Source organism: Mesocricetus auratus, unplaced genomic scaffold (genome assembly GCF_017639785.1).
Source record: "Mesocricetus auratus isolate SY011 unplaced genomic scaffold, BCM_Maur_2.0 Super-Scaffold_100026, whole genome shotgun sequence".
NCBI classification, from domain to species: Eukaryota; Metazoa; Chordata; class Mammalia; order Rodentia; family Cricetidae; genus Mesocricetus; species Mesocricetus auratus.
The window spans coordinates 25,725,418-25,747,118 of NW_024429207.1; the positions used below are offsets into that span (position 1 = coordinate 25,725,418).

At 43.1% G+C, this 21,701-nt stretch overlaps 1 protein-coding gene across 11 annotated transcripts; it reads left to right on the forward strand.

Moving 5' to 3' along the window:
* Window positions 1–3,505: 3,505 nt before the first annotated feature.
* Letm2 (leucine zipper and EF-hand containing transmembrane protein 2) lies at window positions 3,506–21,531 on the forward strand. 11 transcript variants are annotated; one of them, XM_013110866.3, is made up of 11 exons: window positions 3,520–4,425; window positions 4,804–5,208; window positions 7,461–7,908; window positions 9,049–9,192; window positions 12,823–12,960; window positions 13,445–13,645; window positions 14,757–14,876; window positions 18,081–18,194; window positions 19,677–19,769; window positions 20,293–20,367; window positions 21,206–21,531. In XM_013110866.3, exons 2-11 carry the CDS (start codon window positions 5,162–5,164, stop codon window positions 21,266–21,268), a joined length of 1,443 nt encoding a protein of 480 aa, XP_012966320.1. In that variant the 5' UTR covers window positions 3,520–4,425; window positions 4,804–5,161; the 3' UTR covers window positions 21,269–21,531. The 11 variants fall into 11 exon arrangements, 10 of the variants coding, with proteins under 10 accessions (XP_040587782.1, XP_012966320.1, XP_040587779.1 ...); XM_040731845.1 differs by having other exon boundaries at window positions 5,128–5,208; XM_021225142.2 differs by having other exon boundaries at window positions 3,520–4,408.
* The last annotated feature ends 170 nt before the right edge of the window (window positions 21,532–21,701 follow it).

Here is a 21,701-nt window from a genome sequence, read left to right on the forward strand (position 1 = left end):
TGCTCACATGTATATTGTGCATGCCTCGTCCCCGGGGAAGATCTGCTGGGACTGGTGTTATGGATGGTTGTGAGCAACTACGTGGGTGCTGGGAACCGAACCCTAGACCTCTCTGCAAGAGCAAGTGCTGGGCTATCTCTCCAGCCCACCACCTCAGAATTTTACAAAATTTCTACATTTCAGTGATTTGACTTATTTTGTGGGTTTTTTGTGGGGGGGGTTGTTTTGTCTTTTTCGAGACAGGGTTTCTCTGTGTCACAGCCGTGGCTGTCATAAAACTCACTCTGTAGACCAGGCAGGACTCAAACTCACAGAGATTCTCCTGCCTCTGCCTCCCCAGTGTTGGGATTAAAGGGGTGTGCCACCACAGCCCGGCCAGTTCAGTGATTTTAATGGGCACTAAATGTGTATGTGTTTGTTAACATGACTGTTGATACTAAGGGTAATACTGAAAACAATTCAATTGATTTTACTTATTTAAATTTTTTAGACAGGGTCCCTGACTGTCCCAGACCCTTTATGTAGGCCAAGGTGGCCTCGAACTCATATAGTTCTCCTGCCTTTGCTTCCCAAGTGCCGAAATTAAGGCCTGTGACACCATTTGGGGGGGGAGGATACTATTAATTTTATTTTTAATAAATTAACGTTAATTATGCCATTATTAATTTTTAGTTATTAATTATGCCTGGTGTGGTGACATGCACCTTTAATCCCAGCACTCAGGAGGCAGAAGCAGGAGGATATCTGTGAGTTTGAGCCAGCCTGGTCTACAGAGTGAGTTTTAGGAAGCTGGTTCCAGAGTTTCATCATGTAAGTCACATTTCTGCTGAGGCACCTCCCTAGCCTACTTTACAGTTAATCTGTAAAGTTTTGTTTTACCCAAGTTGGCCTTGAATTTATGCCAATCTGCCAGCCTCAGCCTCCAGAGTATTGGGATTATTAACACAAACCACCATTCCCAGCTAATCTGTAACCATTTTCTATTTAATCTTATTTGTTTTGAGCTGTGGCTTACTATGTGGCCCAGGCTAGTCTCCAACTGGACCCATGCACTCCTCCTTCCTCGGCCTACCCGGTAGCTGAGATCATAGTCTAGGACTACTGGGCCAGGCTTTTCACTATTTTAAATCTATCCTTTGTGTATTACTACAACTTAAAGAAAATTGCATTCATGAATAGGCAAGTTTGTAAAACACGAAAGGTGAACAAGGGAAGTGATATGAACCCATCTTGACCCTCTCCCAGTCCTTTGCACTTCCTTCTCCTAGAATAGGCTTGCTTTTTTGATCAGGCATTTGGATTTCCCACTTAAGGAGCTCATAAATGTCCTTAGAGATTTTATTTTGGGAAATAGGCACATATAATGCTTTATGTCTTCAGAATCTAACATATTCTGAGGCTCAAACCATTCTTACTTTTTTCATGGCAAATGAGCAAACAGCTTCTCAAGACAGAAACAGGTTTCTTGGAGTTATGGCAGTAAAATTTTTGGGGGGTTTCTCTTCTGAAAAAAAAAGTTTAGATATAGAGGATAGATAGGTAGGTGGATAGATATAATTTACATTTATTGTGAAAACCAAATGTCAAGCCTGATAAAATATACAAGCCTGGAGAAAGTGTTCATTGCTCCAAGCAAATGGGCTTCATAAGAGGGTTCTTATCCCCCCTGCCCAACTTTATTTTACAGACTTGTAACCATGCCAGAAAATCTACGTTATGTTTCAAATATTGGGCATGGGATAGTTCATCTGGATTATAAATACTTATTTTACTGTGCCTGTTTGTAAATGAATATAATGCATGGATAAGAATTTTTCCAATATAAAATATCTCATTGTGAAATGAGAGGAATGTTTTTTGCATCCTTTATTAATCTTTTCCAGAAAAGTACGTTTATGATAATGCAATGATTCACTTATGAAATCAATATTAAAATTATTATTGCAAAGCTTATAATCAGAATTTTCAGGGAGAGAAAAGAAAGCTTTGACCTGGTGTGGTGATCAGAAGGCAGGAGGATCTCAGTGAGTTCCAGGCCAGCCAGGGCTACATAGTGAGACCCTGTCTGAAGGCGGGGAAGGAGGGGGTAAGCTTTGTAAATTTTAATTCCACTGTGAAAGGAAACCCTTATGTGGAAAGTTGTCCGCCATGCACAAGGGGACCCCTAGCGGCCGAACTGAAAGGTTTTGCTGATTTTAAGTAGTCCATTCGGTTTAGTTGAAATACACTTTTGTGGATTAAAAGCAGCCTGAATTTCTTTTTTCTTTTCTCTTTTTTGGCTCTTTTGAAACAGGGACCCCACTGTGTAGCCCTGGCTGTCTTGAAACTCACTTTGTAGACCATGATGACCCCGCACTCACAAAGATCCGCCTGTCTGCCTCTCATGTACTATGATGAAAGGCATGAGCTATTGCCCCCAGTCTTCAGAAACGATTCTATTTTGTACAGCTCATAATTTTATCATCACAGTTCTCAGAAAAAGAAAGGTAGAGGAAAATTTGAGCCAGGCATGGTGATACATACCCTTTAAATCTAAGCAGTCCGGAGGCAGAGGCAAGTGGATCTACATAACATGTTCCAGTACAGCCAGAGCCATGACGTAATGAAATCCTGTCTCAGAAAAATAAAGCCCAGCACTTGGGAAGCAGAGGCAGGTGGATCTCAGTGAGTTCGAGGCCAGCCTGATTTACAAAGCAAGTTCCAGGACACTCAAGACTGTTGTTACACAGGGGGAAAAAAGTTGTCTAGAAAAACCAATAGATAGATAGATGAAACAAAAATAAATAAAGAACTGCCGGGTGTTGGTGGCACACGTCTTTAATGCCAGCACTTGGGAGGCAGAGGCAGGTGGATCTCTGTGAGCCTGGTCTACAGAGTGAGTGCCAGGACAGCCTCCAAAACAATACAGAGAAACCCTGTCTCTAAAAGAAAAAAAAAAAAAAGATACATACATACATAAAGAGCCAAAGTCGGTCGTAATGTTGCACACTTGTAATTCAAGCACTGGAAAGGCAGACAGAAGGTTCAGGGGTTCAAGACCACTTTCTGATACCCGTGTTAAGTTCTAGAACAACCTATGTTACATAAGATTCTGGGGGGGGGATAAAGTTGAAAAAAATTGAAAGCCAGATAAATGAGTGGGAACAAAAATGTTTTCAGAACTTTGACTTCCCAAAGCTGGCTTAGTTGCCCATGGTAGGAACAGAAGTCTCCCCAAACCTGCAATGCTTATCTAATAGCTACTTTAGAATATATCTTTTTTTTTTTTTTTTTTTTTTTTTTTTGGTTTTTCGAGACAGGGTTTCTCTGTGGCTTTGGAGGCTGTCCTGGAACTAGCTCTTGTAGACCAGGCTAGTCTCGAACTCACAAAGATCCGCCTGTCTCTGCCTCCCAAGTACTGGGATTAAAGGCGTGTGCCACCAACGCCCGGCTTAGAATATATCTTAAATGTGGAGATTTCTACACAAATTAATAATAAGCGACAACATTTAGAAACCAGTTTCTTTAGTGAAATTCAAATTCCGTATGAAGGTTTCAGTAGCATTCCAGCCTTCGAGCCTGCAGAAGAGAGTTTTCCTTCCCAGTGTTGTCCCTTCTGCTACCCGGACCCCACAACCTCCTCTGCCAACCAGAGACTTCTAGGCAGTTTCAGAGTTTGAAGGGACAGAGGAGAAAACATCAAAGCGATGATATTAGTGACTCCAAGATGGGTTACCAAGGCGACTATCAGACCTTAGTAGACACTACAGAATGTGGGCAGGCAGGGAGGGGGGAAACGCAGTTTTGGTCTCTATACTACAGACGTCCCCTAAACTAACTCTAACCTACAAGTCACTTCTTGGTATCGTAAGGAGGACTCCGCGGCTGCCTTCCGCGCTGCTACCGTGAAGGATGCGAGCGGTTCCCAGAATTTGAGAGCTCATTGGATGGTAATCGCGTCACTCAGAGTGACGTCACAGGGCGAGGCGCAGGAGGTGGGAGCATGGAGGCTGGGCTTCCGGCCCCAATGGATTGGGGGCGGGGAGGAATTGGGAAGGCAGGGTTTGGGGCCCCATCGCCCCGCAGGTAGCGTGCTCACCCTTCCCGCGTGCCCCCTCATCCCCAGACCTGGCCCCGAACTTCGTCGCGCAGCCGACATTCGCCCCTTCGGTGTACCTAACCCCACCCCAGCAATCCCCAAACCCACAACAGCCCGTTGCACATCCTCCGAGGCCGCCGGCCGTGAGCCGAGGGCGCCTTTTGCACCGGTGCGGCGAGCGCGGGGTGCAGAGGTAACCCCGCAGCGCTGGGCGTGGAGTTTCCCCGAAACGCCGGGCCGACTGCCCGGGAGTGGCCTGTAGCCCGCGGTCCGGGGCTGAGAAGCCTCTGCAACAGGCCCGATCCCCCCTCCGGAGAAGCGCCAACCGCGGTGGGCTGGTTTCCGAGGTGCTGAGCCCGGTTCGCGATGGTAGCCTTTGGTTGAGGTTTCCAAGGGATGGGGGAGACCTCGTCGGGGGCCTCCTCCCGGCGCGATTGCGAGTTAGAGTTACTGCCAGTAGCTGGAAAGCGGCTGCGGGTGGAGAACGGTTTTAGTTAAAGGTACAGAGCTTAGTTGGGGCTCCGGAGATTCAGTAACACTAGGATGGTATCCGTTTCCGTCTGCATTTGAACCATTCGAGGTACCGTTGTGTCTTCGCTATGACACACATGAAATGAGTGAATAGTTTTGGACTTTGGGCTTGGCTGTAGCTTGGCCAAACAGTATGGGAAACACTGAAAATGAATTCAGGATGCTTACTTTCTACTTGTATTTTCTGGTTACAGATAAAGATGTCGTTCTCCTTTTAACCGTCGAAGCAGATTAGACATTATTGACCAGAAATAAAAAAAAAAAAAAAGCCTTTGGAGGCCATATCGTCTTCACGAGCACCTTCTTAGAACCCATTTCTGTGTTTTGGGATCGAAACAGTACCATTTTCACATCCAGAGCAAAGACAATACTATGACTGTTGGAAATGAACCTGAAGGAAATTTTACACCTTGAATATGCAAATTTCTGCCCTTGCATTAGTTTTTTTAAAAAAACTAAATTCTGATATTTAATTGATGCCTTTTTAAAATACTAAATTGTTTACTTCTTTTGCCTAGGTCTCTGTTGGCTAGTTGAAACAAAAAAATAAATATGACCTTCTACAGTTATAATTCTTTCTTAGCTATTTTGTGGACAAGGTAAGGTTTGGAATTTCCCACAAATATGTATATGAATTCAAATATGTATATGGAAAATATGTGTAAAAGGATTGGCTTCTGGCCGCATGTGGTAATACATGCTCTCAGAAGGCAGAGGCAAGCTCATCTCTTTGAGTTCCAGGCCAGCTAGGGCTATATACCAAGACCCTGTCTCAAAAAAAAAAAAAGAAAAAAGAAAAAAGAAAAAAAAGAAACCAACAAAACAAAAGGATTGGGATAGTACATAAAACCTTGCTGAATTTTAAATACATCCTTAGTAAAACATACTAAAATTTAAACTTCATTAGAATGCAGGCTGAGGGATTTTGTAGATGTGTGATAGAGGAAAAAAATAGGTGAAATAATTTTAGAGTGGCATTTCTGTTGCATGAGGACCTCAGATGTAAAAAGCAGTAAAATGGCTCATGAACAAGCTTGGCCCAGGGCTTGTCCCTTTGTAAGGGCTCTCGTCAGTTACTATGTGTTCAGAATATTACTGAAGACTCATCATGTGTCACATTCGTTGTGTATTTTCCCATTTGGCTATTTAAAGAGTAGATAGATACAGATATGTTTCAAAAATTTGACTGAAGAATGGGGAAAAAAGGCATCATTTAGACAAAAACAAAAACTAACCAACTCCTTTGTTAATAGCTTTCTTCCCCTCCCCCCTTTCTTGTTTATTGTTGTATTGTTTTGCAAGACAGGGTCACACTTTGTAATTCTGGGGTGCTCAATTCTAATTCTTTTTTTTTCTTTGTCTTTTTCCTTCTTTTTTTTTAAGGCTCTTTTTTTTTCAATTTTTTTTTATTTTAAATAGCTTGTTTTACATGTCAATCCCAGTTCCCTCTCCCTCCCCTCCTCCCGCACTCAGGGTTTCCCTGTGTAGCTTTGGAACCTGTCCTGGAACTTGCTCTGTTCCAACTCACAGAGATCCACCTGCCTCTGCCTCCTGAGTGCTTGGATAAAAGGCATCTGCCACCACTGCTTGACACTCAATTCTAATTCTTAGTTTTAAATGCTCTTGAGGAATTTTAGGGGAATTATATTTCATCACGTAGGGAGAGTCCTTAGACACACGGGCAAAGCAATATTACATAATTAATTGGCCCTCACAGGGACTATGAAGTTGCTTCATTAAACATTCCTTGTTTCCACTAGAAGCTAATGGCACAAATCAAATCTTCATCTCCTTTATGAGAGAAGATAAAGACAGTCCTATCAAACATAATCCCTGTCCTTAGAAGAAATATGTTTTTGAATAGATATTTTTTCTAATAAAATATTTTAAGTTTTTTGTTATTAAATTACTGGAGAGAGCATGCCCCCCCCCCTACTGGTATCCACCCTCCTTTTTTTTTTTTTTTTTTTTGGTGTTTCAAGACAGTTTCTCTGTGTAGCGTCCTGGAACTTGCTTTGTAAGGCAGGCTAGCTTCGAACTCACATAGATCCACCTGCCTCTGCCTCCTGAGTGCTGGGATTAAAGGTGTATAGCACCACTGCCTGGCGCCTGGTACCTTTTTGGAGATCACAGGACAATTTATAGGAGTCAATTCTATCCTTCTATCCTCTGGGTCCTAAGGATTTAACCAGGGTTTGACTGACAGCAAGTGCCTTTATGCCCTTGAACTATTTCACTGGTCCCTAGATTACCCTTCAAAATTAGCTTATTAATACTTTTTCATGGGGATATGTTCAATGATTGAACACAGTTCATCTGTTTAAGAAGTTATATTTTTGTGGGTAGAGGTATAACTCAGTGGTTGGGCAGTTGCCCAGCATGTATGAACTACTTTTGGCTTCAGTTCCCAGAACGGTCTTCTTATTTGCACACACCTTTAATCCTGGCACTTGGAAGGCAGAGGCAGGCAGATCTCTGAATTCCAGGCCAGTTTGGTCTACAGAGGGAGTTCCAGGACAGCCAGAACTACATAGAGAAACCCTGCCTCAAGTATATATATGTATGTATATGTATATTTTAAATGTCAGTTTAAAAAAGAAACAAAGTTGCATTTTGACTGGAAGGGGATGTTGTAGCTCAGTGGTAGAGCACATTCTTAGAATGTGTAAGGTCCTGGGTTAATTCCCAGTAGCACACGAGTACACACACACACACACACACACACACACACACAATTATATTTCATTCATTAATAATGGTTACAGGCTTATTGTTTTATTTCGACCAGATAGAATACTTTTTTGTTTGTAACAATACGGCCAACTGAAAGAAAGTTACTCTTGTCTTCCAGATTGCCGAGCCATTCTGTGTATCCTTCCTGTTCTCACTCCCCATCGCTTGCGTTTCTCCACTTGCCAGATTCTCATTTGCGAGCGACCTACATGAAAAGCTATGGAAGCAGGAAGTACTCCTATCCCAGTCTACCAGGCCATAAAGCCCATCCTTTACGAACTAGACTCACACAAAAACTACACACAACTTGCTGGCTACAAAATCTCCCCAGTAAACCTCAGCCAATGCAAATCCCAGAAAAACCTAAGCCAATGAGCCCTCCACCTCCCAAAGGAGCCGAGACAGAGATTACAGAAGAAAAGCGATCTTTAAGTCAAAAAATCATGGATGAACTCAAGTATTATTACAATGGATTCTATTTACTTTGGAATGACACCAAAGTCGCTGCCAGAATAGTTTCGAAGCTACTGCATGGGTATACGCTAACGAGACGAGAGAGGCGAAGGGTAGGCAAGAGTCATATTTGAAATGGAAAATGTAAGATTAAAATGAAGTAGAACTTCACCTTAAAAATCCATAGGTAACTTCCTTATCATTCTTGAGGCCCTGGGTTTGATGCAGAGTGCTCCCCCCCTAAGTTGGAAATTATAACTACTGGTCAGAAACCAAAGCTTCACACCGTGCAGGTGCATTCCTTGGCCATCTAGACTAGACTAGAGAGCCTGTTTCAGTCTGCGCTTGTCTTCAGCCGACTGGGATGTCTGCCTGTGGAGATGTGAGGGTCTTCAGATTTATTTTCACAATTTTAAAGTATGTGCAAGTGTGTGTCTGCGTGTAGGCTAGAGCAGGTGTCTGCAGAAGCCATGGGCATCTGACCCCCCTGGAGCTGGAGTTTCAGACACTTGTGAGCCACCTGACATAGGTGCTGGGAATCCAACTCTTGTCCTCTGGAAAAACAGCAAGTGCTCTTTAACTGCTGAGCTGTCTCTCCAGCCCCACAATTGCATTTCTAATCTCTTCAAGGAAATGAGAAACTTCATATTTCTATATACCAGAAATAGAAACCAGTTGGCGGTGGGGCACATCTTTAATCCCAACACTTTGGAGGCAGAGGCAGGTGGATCTCTGAGTTCAAGGCCAGCCTGGTTTTGAGTTCCAGACTACATAGAAAAACCCTGTCTCAAAAAGACCTAACCCTGACCCAATATATAATGTTGTTAGTATATTAAATATTTATGTGCATTTCAAAAACCAATGTTAAAACCAAGTGCAATGGAACATACTATCAATCATAGATACTGAGGCAGGAGGATCAACTGAGCCCAGGAGTCCAAGATCAGCTTGGGCAACATAGTAAACTCTTCCTCTCAAAAAGGAAAAAATAACTTTAACTAATACTGTGTTATCAAAATACTGACCCTTAAGAAATACTGCTAATGCGTGTTGATTATCATAGATTTCTTTGAGGATAGCCCACAAATGCTACTTCAGGGCTATGTTGAAGAGAAGACCCTGCCTTTCCAGCTGTAGAAAACCTTAGTTTTTAGCACTTTGAATATCAAGGCAGGCTGTGTTCCGGTGGTTGTTCTTATTTGTTTGGGGCACGTCCTGAATGTATAATATTGCTTATGCATTTATCTCCTTAGCTGTTGAGAACGTGCGTTGATGTCTTCCGATTGGTTCCATTTATGGTGTTCATAATTGTTCCTTTTATGGAATTCTTGATACCAGTGTTTCTGAAGCTCTTCCCAGACATGTTGCCATCAACTTTTGAAAGTGAATCCAAAAAGGTATACAGGATTTTAAAACTTTGTTTACAAAAATTAATAGACTATTTTTTAGAGTAGTTTTGTAGGCTTACAGGAAAATTGGGCAGAAAGTATAGACTTGCCATATAGCACTCATACCCTACCCGTTTCCCATCAGCAGCAATTGGTGTGGTGCCTGTTGTAACTGAGTAACTAATGTTGATACCGTTAGTAATGAAAACCGTGCTTGGCATTGGGGCTCTCTCCTTGTGGTTCTGTGAGCTCTGTAGTACTTACTGTCCTGTCCAGTGTCCTCTGGAAGAGTTTCACTATTCTGGAACTCACATGTTGTCTACCTGTTTGTACCTACTGTTTCTCTTTCAGTCTGGCAACAATAGATGTCTTCGTTCTGTAGTTTTGCCCTTTCCAGAATGCCATGTAATTTGAATTACACACTGTGCAGCCTTTTCAGACTGGATTCTTCCACTTAGCAATAATTATTTTCAGCTCTTCCACGAGGACCTAGAGAGATGGCTCAGTGGTCAAGAGCACTTTCTGCTCTTGGCAGAGAAACCTGTTTCAGTTCCCAGCACCCATGTAGCGGCCCACAACTACCTGTAACTCAATTTTCAGAGATCCAATATATAAAAACATGAATACTGCCTTTAATCCCTGCTCTTGGGAGGCAGAGGCAGGGGGATCTAGGTGAGTTCAAGGCCAACCTGGTCTACAAATTGAGTTCCAGGATAGCCAGACTGTTACACAGAGAAACCCGGTCTCGAGAAACAAGCAAAAACAAAACAACAACAAAAACCTGAAGCTCTTCCTTGAAAAGACATGATTTTAATAATTCTATTTATGACTATACAAGTGTTTTGGAAATTGATTGCTTCTAATTTGGACAGGCATAATGAATAAAAATGTTATATTATTAATGTTCAGGGTTTTTTAACTTAGGCAATTGTGATTGCACACAGTAAGGCTATAGCTAGCATTGTAAAAATTGCTAAACCAAACTTTTCCAAAGCAGCCATGTATTCTGCATTCCATCCAAGAATGCTGGACCCTGTCTTCCCCAGCGTCTGATACTGGACTTTGGATTTTAACCATTTTAATAGGTGTGTAGTGGTTAGCTTCTTTGGCATCTCTGTAACTTCTTTGAAGGGATATATGTTTATTTTGCCCACTATTGGTGTGTGTGTGTGTGTGTAAATATGTGTGAGGTGTACATGTATGTGAATGGCCATGCATGTATATGCAAGTGTGCCTACCTTATATAGAGTTCTGATATAGATGGACAGACAGACAGATATAGATAACAGCTCTCCACTTTGTGTATTGAGTTAGGGTCTCTCACTTCAGCCCATAGCTCACGGATTTGGCTAGTGTAGCTAGCCAGTTTGGTCCTGTGTTGCACAGAGTAGGGCTACAGGCAGGTACAAGTCTGGTCCCCATGCCTGTGTGAGCAAGCACTGAACCCACTGAGCCATTTCCAGCATCCCTTTTTGCCCACTTTGTAATTAGGTGGGTTTTTTGTTATTGTTGTTGTTGTTGGTGGTGGTGGTTTTTTTGTTTTGAGACAGGGTTTCTCTGTAGCTTTGGAGGCTGTCCTGGAACTCACTTTGTAGATCAGGCTGGCCTCGAACTCACAGAGATCTGCCTGCCTCTGCCTCCCCAGTGCTGGGATTAAAGGTGTTTTGTTTCTTATTGTTGTTTTGAGTTCTCTGTGCATTTGTACTTTATCAAATATATTCTTTGTAAATATTTTCCCTCAGTCTGTACCTTATTTTCCACCCATTCCTGGAGATGGCTGTTTCTTTTCTTTTCATTGCTGTGAATGGATCCCAGTCTTTTCCAGTGATAATTCATTAAGCTACACCCCATACTTGTGGTTCATCTTTTCATAGCACAAACACTTGAAATGACCAGGCCGTCAGAGGTATAGCTGACAGCTGGCTAACAGACTCAAGGTCTATTAGACTTTATGTGTATGGGGTTTGGTCTGCATGGAAGGCTGTGTATCACATACATGCCTGGTTCTTGAGGAGGCCAGAAGAGGGCATTGGACTTCCTGAAACGGGGGTTCCAGAGGGTCAAGTAGGTGCTAGAACTAAGCCTGGGTCCTCCGGAAGTCAGTGCTTTTAACTTCTGAGCCAATCCATCAGCCCCACGTTAGATTTTGCTATTTTTTCTATGATTTTTATAGTTATGTATTTTGTGTATTTGGATACAACCCAGTTTGTCTTTATGAAAGTTTGTAATATCAGTATCAGGATTTTTATATGTAAATATCTAGCTTTTCTACTACTATTTATTGAATTTCTATGTCTACTATATTTTATTATTTTTTGTTTGGTTTTGGTATTTTGAGACAGGGTTTCTGTATGTAATGCTGACTGTCCAGGCTGTCCTGTAATTCACAGAGATCCACCTGCCTCGGCTTCCAGAGTACTGGGATTAAAGGTGTGCGCCACCTCATTTGGCTCCTTTTTTTTCCTTTTAGTGATGTGAGGAATAGAATCCAGGGCCCTTGTGCATGCTTGGCAAGCCCTCTACCACTGAGCTATACCCCTAGAACATAGTTTGAGATTAAAGTGGAAAATCAAACTACAATATTTAACTGCCTGAAGATGGTTTAATATACTTAAACTCTAGCTAGATGCCCTTTTGCAAGCTGCTAGAATTGCAGGCCTTAATTTACTTACATTTAAAAGAATCAGGATCTAGAAACAATCCACAGCATTCTAATGAAAGCGGTCTTTTTTTTTTTTTTTTTTTTTTGGTTTTTCAAGACAGGGTTTCTCTAGCTTTGGAGGCTGTCCTAGAACTCACTATGTAGACCAGGCTGGCCTCAAACTCACAGAGATCTGCCTGTCTCGGCCTCCCAAGTGCTTAGATTAAAGGCACATGCCACCATTGCCCAACTGAAAATGTTCTTGAATAAGTGACTTAACCATATTCAGTTCTGTGTACCCTGTGCCCAGCATTTTGACTATGGTTATTTCAAAAATTCTACCACTGCATTTCTGATGATGAACGAGGATCTACAACTACTAGCCAACTGTCTTAAGAATGTACATTAAGTCAGGCATGGAGACACACACCTTTAATTTCAGCACTCAGGTGGTAGAGGCAGGTGGATCTTTATAAGTTCGAGGCCAGCCTGGTCTACATGGTGAGTTCCAGGACAGCCAGGGATGTAGAGAGAGACCCTGTCTCAAACAACAGCAAAAGGAATTTATATTTAATTCTCTCCTGTATAGTGTTTTTTTTCTTCAAATCCATTACAGCACATAATGCACTATATTATGATTATATACGTTCTATTTAAACTGTACAGTTGATCAGCTTAGAGTTAGTTTCTTTGTAGAGCAAAATCCGGGGCTATCTACCAGAGTTTGGCTTAAGTAGCAGCCTAGATGAGGTTAGGAGGTAGTGATTCATCTAATAACCGAGCTTTTCATTGAGGCTTATCATCATTGTTATAATGAGAAATAAATGCAAGATTACGGAGACAAGCTGAGTAGAAGCCCCTTTACAGTGGTCTGGTTCTTACAAACTTATTTACTCAGGTCTTTCTGTGTGGTGGGGATGCACAGAGGCAAAGCAGTCGTTAGATCTCTCATCATTACCAACCTGCAGTTGTGATTACCTTTCTCCTCTTCAATTAAGGAAGAAAAACAGAAAAAGAAGATGGCTGCAAAGTTGGAAATAGCAAAATTCCTTCAAGAGACAATGACGGAAATGGCGCGGAGAAACCGAGCCAAGTTGGGAGACGCCTCTTCAGAGCTTTCCTCCTATGTACAACAGGTGTCAGGGGCTCACACTAGGCCAGTGACCTCTGGACTGGAGTCATCATGGATCACCCAGATTGCTCAGATCTTAGAAATGCCACATATCTAAACTATAAATATACTACACATTAAACATTTAGAGTAGTTTGCAAAAACAACAAAAGTGATCATCTCAGAAAGAAAGATCAGTACAAGCTTTAGAAATACTCCTGGGTTTTCTAGTGACTAAGTTTGATTCGAGGAAGATTTTTTTGGGGGGGGTGGGTATAGGGTGTTGGATTAGGCATTGAACCTGGCTGGCATGCATGCACAGTAAATGCCCAGTCTCCCACTGAGCTACAGTTCCACACTAGACTTAGTTATTACCAGTGAACCACAGGATCCATTCCCATGCAACACATAAACTCTCTAACTGCTTTGACAGCTCTTGCAAATAGTCTATTAGGAGATTTATGGTAAGTAGGAAACACCTTGTAATTGGCCTTTGTCCCATTGCCTAGGTCCAAACAGGCCACAGACCCAGCACTAAGGAGATAGTTGGCTTCTCTAAACTCTTTGAGTATCAGTTAGCCCTGGAACATTTAGATCGACCTCAACTGGTTGCCCTGTGCAAACTGCTGGAGTTGCAGACCTTCGGAACAAACAATCTGCTCCGCTTCCAGCTGCTGATGACACTGAAGTCTATAAAAGCAGATGACGAAGTAAGAGCCTAAGCACAGCAATAGGGGGTCCAGGGGGCACCTGCGGGTCCCTTGGTGGTCCCTTGGTGAAATGCGTTATTTTCTGTTGGGTCTGTCAGAGTCATTCTGGCAAAATGTATGGTTTAAAAAACCATTACTGTGACAACTTCAACTTTCACCACTCATTTCAATATTTGTTGTATCAAGATCTATTTTCTTGAGAAGGCCATTGTAAGCAGCCAGTAATCTGAATGTATTAGCTGGGACTAATCTAAAGTAGTTAGGACCCGCTGGGAAGGAAATATCAGCTCAGTGGTTTCTTGGCAGCACTCCGGCATCACACACACACACACACACACACACCTCCATTCTCCTACAGAGGAACTGGTGCCAAAGTTAATATCCCTCTGGGTGAGTTAGTGAAAAAGAGGGTGGCAGAGCACAATGGTAGGAGGAAACCAAGGTCTAGCCATCGTGTAGACTGTACCGCCATTTGGAGTATAACTACCAATTAATTAAAACCGTGGAAAGAATGTTTCCCGAATCAAAATCAGCTGCTGTAATATTCTACTTGGGGAAGCAGGTTTCCTAAAACAGAGAAGCCATGAGCACATTGCCCTATTTAGATTTTGGATGTTGCTTTCAGAACTTGGGTATAAACAATACTGGCCCCAGAAGAACTGTAGTTTTGGGTCACATTCGGAAATTGTTATGTATCAGGAGTCTTGCAGACCAGAGAATCAGGCCACTCGGGTAGTGATGGGGAAACAGCACTGAGACACATAACAGATGGCAACAGAAAGCTTTTCGGGATGGATATTTTATTTCCTAACAAACCCTAAAAATGAAAAGGAAACGTAGATGTTACATCCAGGCAAAATTCAAACCAAGATAGGAAATACTTTACTGATAAATGTTGGGGGCAGTAATGTAGTTATTTTTTATTGCTGTCCATTAGCAGTATCCTTGCATCTCAATTGTCACCTTTCTGAGTTGCTGGTTTGCAGCCATCGGTGTAGGGGACAGAAGGCCAAAGCATCAGATTTGGGCTTTCTATCGATTATGCTGGAATATAGGCGTTAAGTAAAATTGAAAGCCAAAGATCTAACACAGTTCCTTCCACTTCTTGCAGATAATTGCCAAAGAAGGGGTGAAGGCTTTGAGTGTGTCAGAGCTGCAGGCTGCCTGCCGGGCACGAGGGATGAGATCGTTAGGCCTCACCGAGGAACAACTTCGGCAGCAACTCACAGAGGCAAGCCGCGCTCCAGCCCTCTTCAAGAGGCTTCCCCCCTGCTGGTGCTTTCTACTTTGCCTGTTGTGGTAGTCAGCCTTCCGTTGCCTTGACAACTTGCATCTGAAGGCGGGGATTTATTTTGGCTCTCGGCTTCCTAGCTTTCAGCCAGTTGCTTGGTCCCATTTCTCTGGCTCTGTTTATCTTACAAAACTGCATAGCAGAGGGGTCTTGTTCATTTTCCTGTGGTCAAGAAGCAAGGAAAGACAAGCTCGCCCGTAATCCCGGCACCTGGGAGACAGTGAGTTTGAGGCCAGCCTGGCCCACGCAGTGAGTTCCAGGACAGCCTGGGCTATGAAATGGGACCCTGTTTTGTTTGCTTTTTTAAAAAGGCAAAGAAAAAGGAGACAAGGTTCCGCCATTCCCTTCAGTGATCCTTCTTCTTCCCATGAGGCCTCACCTCCTAAAAACCCCACATTCTCTAGAAGCACCATAGTCTGGAGAGCAAGCTTTCAAAACACGGAACTTGGAGGAACATTTAAGGTCCAAACAGCTAAGCTGCCATACCTAAATTGGCTTTATTTCACAGATCAGTTAAACATACCCTAAAGAGGTTCATCTGTTTTCCCCTTGGATAGGGACAGGAAGTCACAGGCTTCTATAGCACTATTACAAACTACCACAATTGTAAATGGTCACAGCAGCAGTCCAAAGGTCACAAGTGCAGGCTGTATCCCTTTCTGGGGTTTCTGAAGTAACCCACTCTGACTCCTTCAGTCTGCCAGCTGAGTCTTGGGGATAGCCCACTCCCAGACTGATTCACTGTGTCGAATGAACCGTGTTCACTGCAGCTGTAGGGAGGAAGATGCTCTTGCTTCCTCACTGACTGCCAGCCTACTCTCAGCTCCAAGAAGCTACCTGTATTGTTCACCTCTTGGTCCTCTCTTCCACTGGCGAAATCTGCCATGTACTTCAACTCTTGCACTCTCCATTTTGGGCCTCCAGGTCTAATGATGAGTTAAGCTCTCTGGATCTTACTTCAGAGTAGACTGACTAGGGACCTCAATCCCAGCTGTAAACCCCTCATAAAGCATCTAGTCCAGTGGCCCTCAGCCTTCCTAATGCTTCGGTCCTTTATCGAAGTCCCCACCAACCATTAAATTAGTTACCCCACTGTTACATTGCTTTGCTGTTACTTCATAACTAATTCTGCTACTGTTATGACTCATAATGTGACTATCTTTGTCTTTGCATGGTCTTAGGTGACCCCTGTGAAAGAGGTGAAAGGGGTTGAGAACCATGGATTAGACTAATGTTTGAATAACTGGGAGGTGTGTATATAAGATAGATCTTGGGGCCAACTTGGAATTTGCATACACCAAAGTAATGTTCTCGGCAGAAATTCTCATACAAAGGGCTATCGTTGTTGCCAGCCTGTGCAGGGTCCAGATGGTATCCGGTAGCCCACTTTGGCTGCTTTTCTTCTTGAGCTCCAAACCAGTGTACAGGGTTGGCTTTGGTAGATATCTGTGCCGCCCATCAGAAAGCACACTTGGGGTTCTAACAGTAGCAGTGCACTCGAAAACTAAGAACAGCTCCTGTTGGGTTCTCAGTGTTATCAGTGTGAAAACTGCTGTAACATGTAAAAATTACCATGTTACGTAGCAATTCTCCTCTTACATTTATAGAGGGTAATCCCAGTGCACTGCAGACGGGGGCAGGAGGGTGCCATTAGTTGAGACTAGCTTGGGCTATATAATAGGTTTTAGGACAGCATGGACTTCAGAGTGAGACCTTGTCTCAAGAAAATAAAAGATATTAAAAATGATTTGTGAGTGTGACCATGTCTTTGCTATAAGATAGTTCACATTTATCTGGTCTGCAGGGACACATGCAGGCAAACCATTGTATAAATAATCATAAAAAAGTGTTTCTAACCATGTTCATCCTTGCAGCACCAGTTTTAGTTATTAGAATTATCCCAAAGGTTATTAATAGGATTATCAAATAAAATATGTCATTTTTCATACAATGGAAACTGTCTGAATATGTAAGTGGGTATACAGCATCAACTGACATGAGCCAATTTCAAGCTATTTTGGTGGGGATAAAAAGCAAAGGACAAATAATGCTCATCTGGCAAAAGCCTGACACCTGTGTTCAGGTTCCAGAACCAATGACTAAAGGACAGAATCCCTACCAAAAGTTGTCCTCTGACCTTCACACTCGGACCCACACTCATTCATCACACACACACACACACACACACACACACACACACACACACACACACCGTAAAAAGCAAAGTACCAAACGGTATGTGTCACTCATTATGTAGAGGTTTCACAAAACAGTTGTGACACAGCGACTCATGCCTCTCGTCCCAGCACTTAGGAGTCTTGTGACAAGAGGATCACAAATGAGAAGCCTGAGCTGCATAGCAAAAATAAACAACAACAAGGGAGCTGGAGAGATGGCTCAGTAGTTAAGAGTATTGAATGCTCTTCCAGAGGACCAGGGTTCAATTCCCAGCACCCACATAGCAGCTCACAACTGTCTGTAACTCCAGTTCCATGGCAAAATACCAATGCACATAAAAAATAAAAAAACATTAAAACAAACAAAAAACTTGGCCAATTTGCTGCTTTAAAACCTTCATTCTAAGCCGGGCGGTGGTGGCGCACGCCTTTAATCCCAGCACTCGGGAGGCAGAGGCGGGCGGATCTCTGTGAGTTCGAGGCCGGGCTGGACTACCAAGTGAGTTCCAGGACAGCCTCCAAAGCCACAGAGAAACCCTGTCTCGAAAAACCAAAAAAAAAAAAAAAAAAAAAAAAAAAAAACCTTCATTCTAAGGTTGACTTCACTGCTTAATAGGTTGTTAATTATTTTGAGATAGGCTGGCCTTGAACTCAGCTCCCTGCCTCAGCCTGGATTACAGGATTCCCTGGCTTGTAGTGTATTCTTTCACACCGCCTGCTTTTTGCTTAGAGAAGATCCATAGCTATTTGGATCTGGAATTGGCTGAGGAGGTTAAGTGGCTGGCAGGAGTGGTTGCTAGGTACTGGCCCGGGGCAGAAGCCAGGAGGCTGGTGTTTCCATCCTTATGCCACAGGTTATCAGTGTGCTTGAGAAGAGGTCCACAGGAGGGAGCTCACTATGTAGACCGTAGGTCTTCCCCGCCACAACAGTCTCTGACTCCATGTCTTGTTATCTTCCCTTCTCTAGTGGCTGGACCTCCACCTGAAGGAGAATGTGCCCCCTTCTCTTTTGCTCCTGTCACGAACCTTCTACCTAATAGATGTGAAGCCAAAGCCTATCGAACTACCACCAAGTATAGAGGTAAGTGAACGGATGCCGAACCCAGCTTGCCATCATTCCAGGACTCTCCCCAGACCGATGCCTTGAAGGCAGAGCACACACTACTTTGGGAATTAGGCTTTAACATCTAGTATTCTTCATTAGCAACTCCTATACTCTTCTCCGTTGACACTAATGGCTCCTTTTCTTTCCTATTTCATTTGTTCAGTTTTCTATAAATTTTCAAGCCAATAAAGGGCTAATTTAGAACGTTAACTTTTTGTCTCCATTCAATTCATTAACCTTTTTTTTTTTGTGGGTTTTCGAGACAGGGTTTCTCTGTGGCTTTGGAGGCTGTCCTGAAACTAGCTCTTGTAGACCAGGCTGGCCTCGAACTCACAGAGATCCGACTGCCTCTGCCTCCCAAGTGCTGGGATTAAAGGCGTGTGCCACCAACGCCCAGCTCCTTTTTTTTTTTTACTTGTAGTTTTTTTGTTTTTGTTTTTCCAAGACAGGGTTTCTCTGTGTAGCCCTGCTATGTCTTTGAACTCGCTCTGTAGACCAGGCTGACCTCTAACTCAGAGATCTGCCTACCTCTGCTTCCTGAGTGCTGGATTAGAGGTGTGCACCACCACTGCCCTACTAACTTAATTAATGACTGGGAGCAATACCATAATTGCCAATTTGTGTTTTGGGGGTTTTGTTTATTTTGGGGTGCATCTCACTGTGAAGCCCTGATTAACCTGGAGCTCACTATGTAGACCAGGCTGGTCTTTTTTTGGTGGTGGGGGGAGGGGTTGAGACAGGGTTTCACTGTTTAGCTCTGGCTGTCCTGGAACTCACTTTGTAGATCAGGCTGTCCTTAAACTCTGCCTGCCTCTGTCTCCTGAGTGCTGGGATTAAAGGCATGTACCAGCACCATTTTTTCATTTTTTTTAAAGATTTATTTATTTATTATGTGTACAATGCTCTGCCTGTATATGCTTGCACACCGAGGAGGGCACCAGATCTCATTACAGATGGTTGTGAGCCACCATGTAGTTGCTGGGAATTGAACTCAGGACCTTTGGAAGCATAGCCAGTGCTCTTAACATCTGAGCCATCTCTCCAGCCCCCCTTTTAAATGCTTACTTTTTTTATGTGCATTGGTGTCTTGCTTGCATGTCTGTTTGTGTGAGAGTGTAAGATCTTGGTGTTACAGGATGTTGTGACACTGGGTCTTCTGGAATAACTTGCTATTGAAAGAGCATATTCCATGTAACTCAAGAAACACTTCGTCTAATAAAGGGAAATGAGTTTGAACTGAAAAAAAGAAGAAAGGCTTAGTCTATCAGGCATGGTAGCGCACGCTTTTAATGTCAGCTCTCAGAGGCAAAGGCAGAGGAATCTCAGTGAGTTTAATCCCAGCAGAGGTGAGTTCTAGGTCAGCTAGATCTACATGGTGAGATCCTGTCTATCTATCTGCCACACATGCACGCACTCACAGAGTCAGAGGATGTTAACAATGATGTCATGTTTCTCCAGCCTCCAAAGTCAAACCTCGTCTTGGCTTCATCTACTCCCCCTGAGTCACAACAGAATGTTGTAGATACTGCACCTCAACTAAAAGGAACTAAGGTTAGCTACTTTCTTTCTACTCGATCAAGCTGATTAATTTTTTTCAATGTTAATTTTCCTATCCTCCAGACAAGGTCTGACTGTAGCTTAGGCTGGAGTCAAACTCCCGATCCTTTGCTTCAGCCTCCCAAGTGCTGAGACAACAGACACGCACAGGCAGCCAAGTGTCTGCATTTTAAATCCTTCTAATGAAACAGAAGGCATCGTACTCCATACAGTACTGCTTGCTAATAAAGAACATCTATTATGGTGTCTAATGTGTTCCTAAAAAATTCAACATACAGGACTAGGTGTGTAGCTAACTGGTAAAGGGCTTGTGGGAATCATGAGAAACCACAGCTTCTATCCCCAGCCCTGCAAAAAACATTTAAAAAAATAATCAACATTTTAATGACATGCAATTTTCAGACTTTTTGCCTTTCAAATGCTACATAATAAAACGTAGTTAAGGCTTCTTGGTATTCATGGTAGATTCTCGTGTGTGCTGTATTAAATCACTAATCTCTCAGTTGTGATGTTTAAGGATGAAGAATTGATAAAACTGCCCCCAGTACCATCCTCAGTCATAAAACCACCAGCAACCATCTCCAAAGAAGCAGTAAGTAGTCCACAGAGAAAGTTCTCTTCCCCCTTCCCGGTTATCTGTAAGGGTACCACAAAACACCACACAATTCTTCCTGTCAGCCAAACAGGAAGTGGTAGGCTGGACTCCAGTCATCTCATAATTGGTATCTTTTTACCTGTTATCCAAAAGTGGAGAAAAACAAATAAACAACCCCCACCAATGCAATGGCAGAGCAAACTTAAGCATGTAAAGTCTAGAAGCTAATTACAGTATAGGCAGATCCTTATTTTTTTATGTGCTGAATGCAAATAGCTTACACATGTTATAGAGTTTCCAGGGGCTTCTAATGTCAGGATATACTAGCAGGAAAGCAATTAAAGTTTTAGAAAAATGCATGCAAATAAGAAATTTCTGTGCCCACTTCTCCCATTTGGGTGATGGAATTTGGGGGAGGGTAGACACAATCGAACAGTAGGAAGGTCACCCAGTGGGGGGGTTGGGGGATAGATGAACTGTGTGTGACAGATCCACTTAGGGTCTGTGAACCTCTGACTGGGTAGGCATTCAGAAGACGATCCCAGGGCTCCTACTTGCTTGTGTCTTCATCTTTATTACCAAAGCAGTTGACACGTGTGACTTCATGGCCACTGTCTAGCTGCTTTTCTTTGGGGGATGGGATGGGTGAAGAAAGCTCACTCTAGTTCAGGCCTTCCTGGAATTCGGGCCAGTTCTCCAACCTCGCCTGCCTGGGCATTGGGATTACAGGCATGACACACACACTGAGCCTGGCTTGTGGCCATTAGTTTGGATAAGAAGGTAAAAGGGGATGCCTGAAGAATTTAAACTGGTTAAAGCCCTCTTTTGCACCTAGATTATCCAGGCCAAATCCCAGAAGAACTCACAGAACAGCAAGGCTAATTCAAAAGGAGCCTAAGGACCCCTTGAAGATGGAGCTCACTCTCTCCAGTCACTGTCTCCTCAGCAGTGGCATCCATGAAGGAATTCTAGCTAAGACTGCCTGGCTTGAGATAAAGGATCAGCCATTAAGTCGTTGGAGGCCTCCTGACCATTCCAGATGTGCAAGCAGTAACACCAAGTTTAGGCCACTTAGAGAAGCTTAATTGTGGTCTATTTCTACTGTATAATGTGTCATCCTACTAAACTTTGAGTAAAGCCCACTCCCATGTTGTTTTTGAATGGCTTCCTGTTTGTGTGCATTTGGAGGGAGACTGTGCTGGGGAGTGAAATCAGAGGACCTGTGGTTTCTAGGCAACTACTCCATCACTGGAGTAGTTGAGGTAAGGTCAAATTGCCCAGGCTAGCCTTGAATTTTTACACACACACACACACACACACACACACACACA

What these genes read in the sequence shown, in the direction of transcription:
- Letm2 (XM_013110866.3), top strand. Translation starts at nt 5,162, where the DNA reads ATGACCTTCTACAGTTATAATTCTTTCTTAGCTATTTTGTGGACAAG. An exon ending in TTAGCTATTTTGTGGACAAG is followed by an intron (nt 5,209 to 7,460) that starts GTAAGGTTTGGA and finishes CTTGTCTTCCAG; the next exon opens with ATTGCCGAGCCATTCTGTGT. An exon ending in CGAGACGAGAGAGGCGAAGG is followed by an intron (nt 7,909 to 9,048) that starts GTAGGCAAGAGT and finishes TTATCTCCTTAG; the next exon opens with CTGTTGAGAACGTGCGTTGA.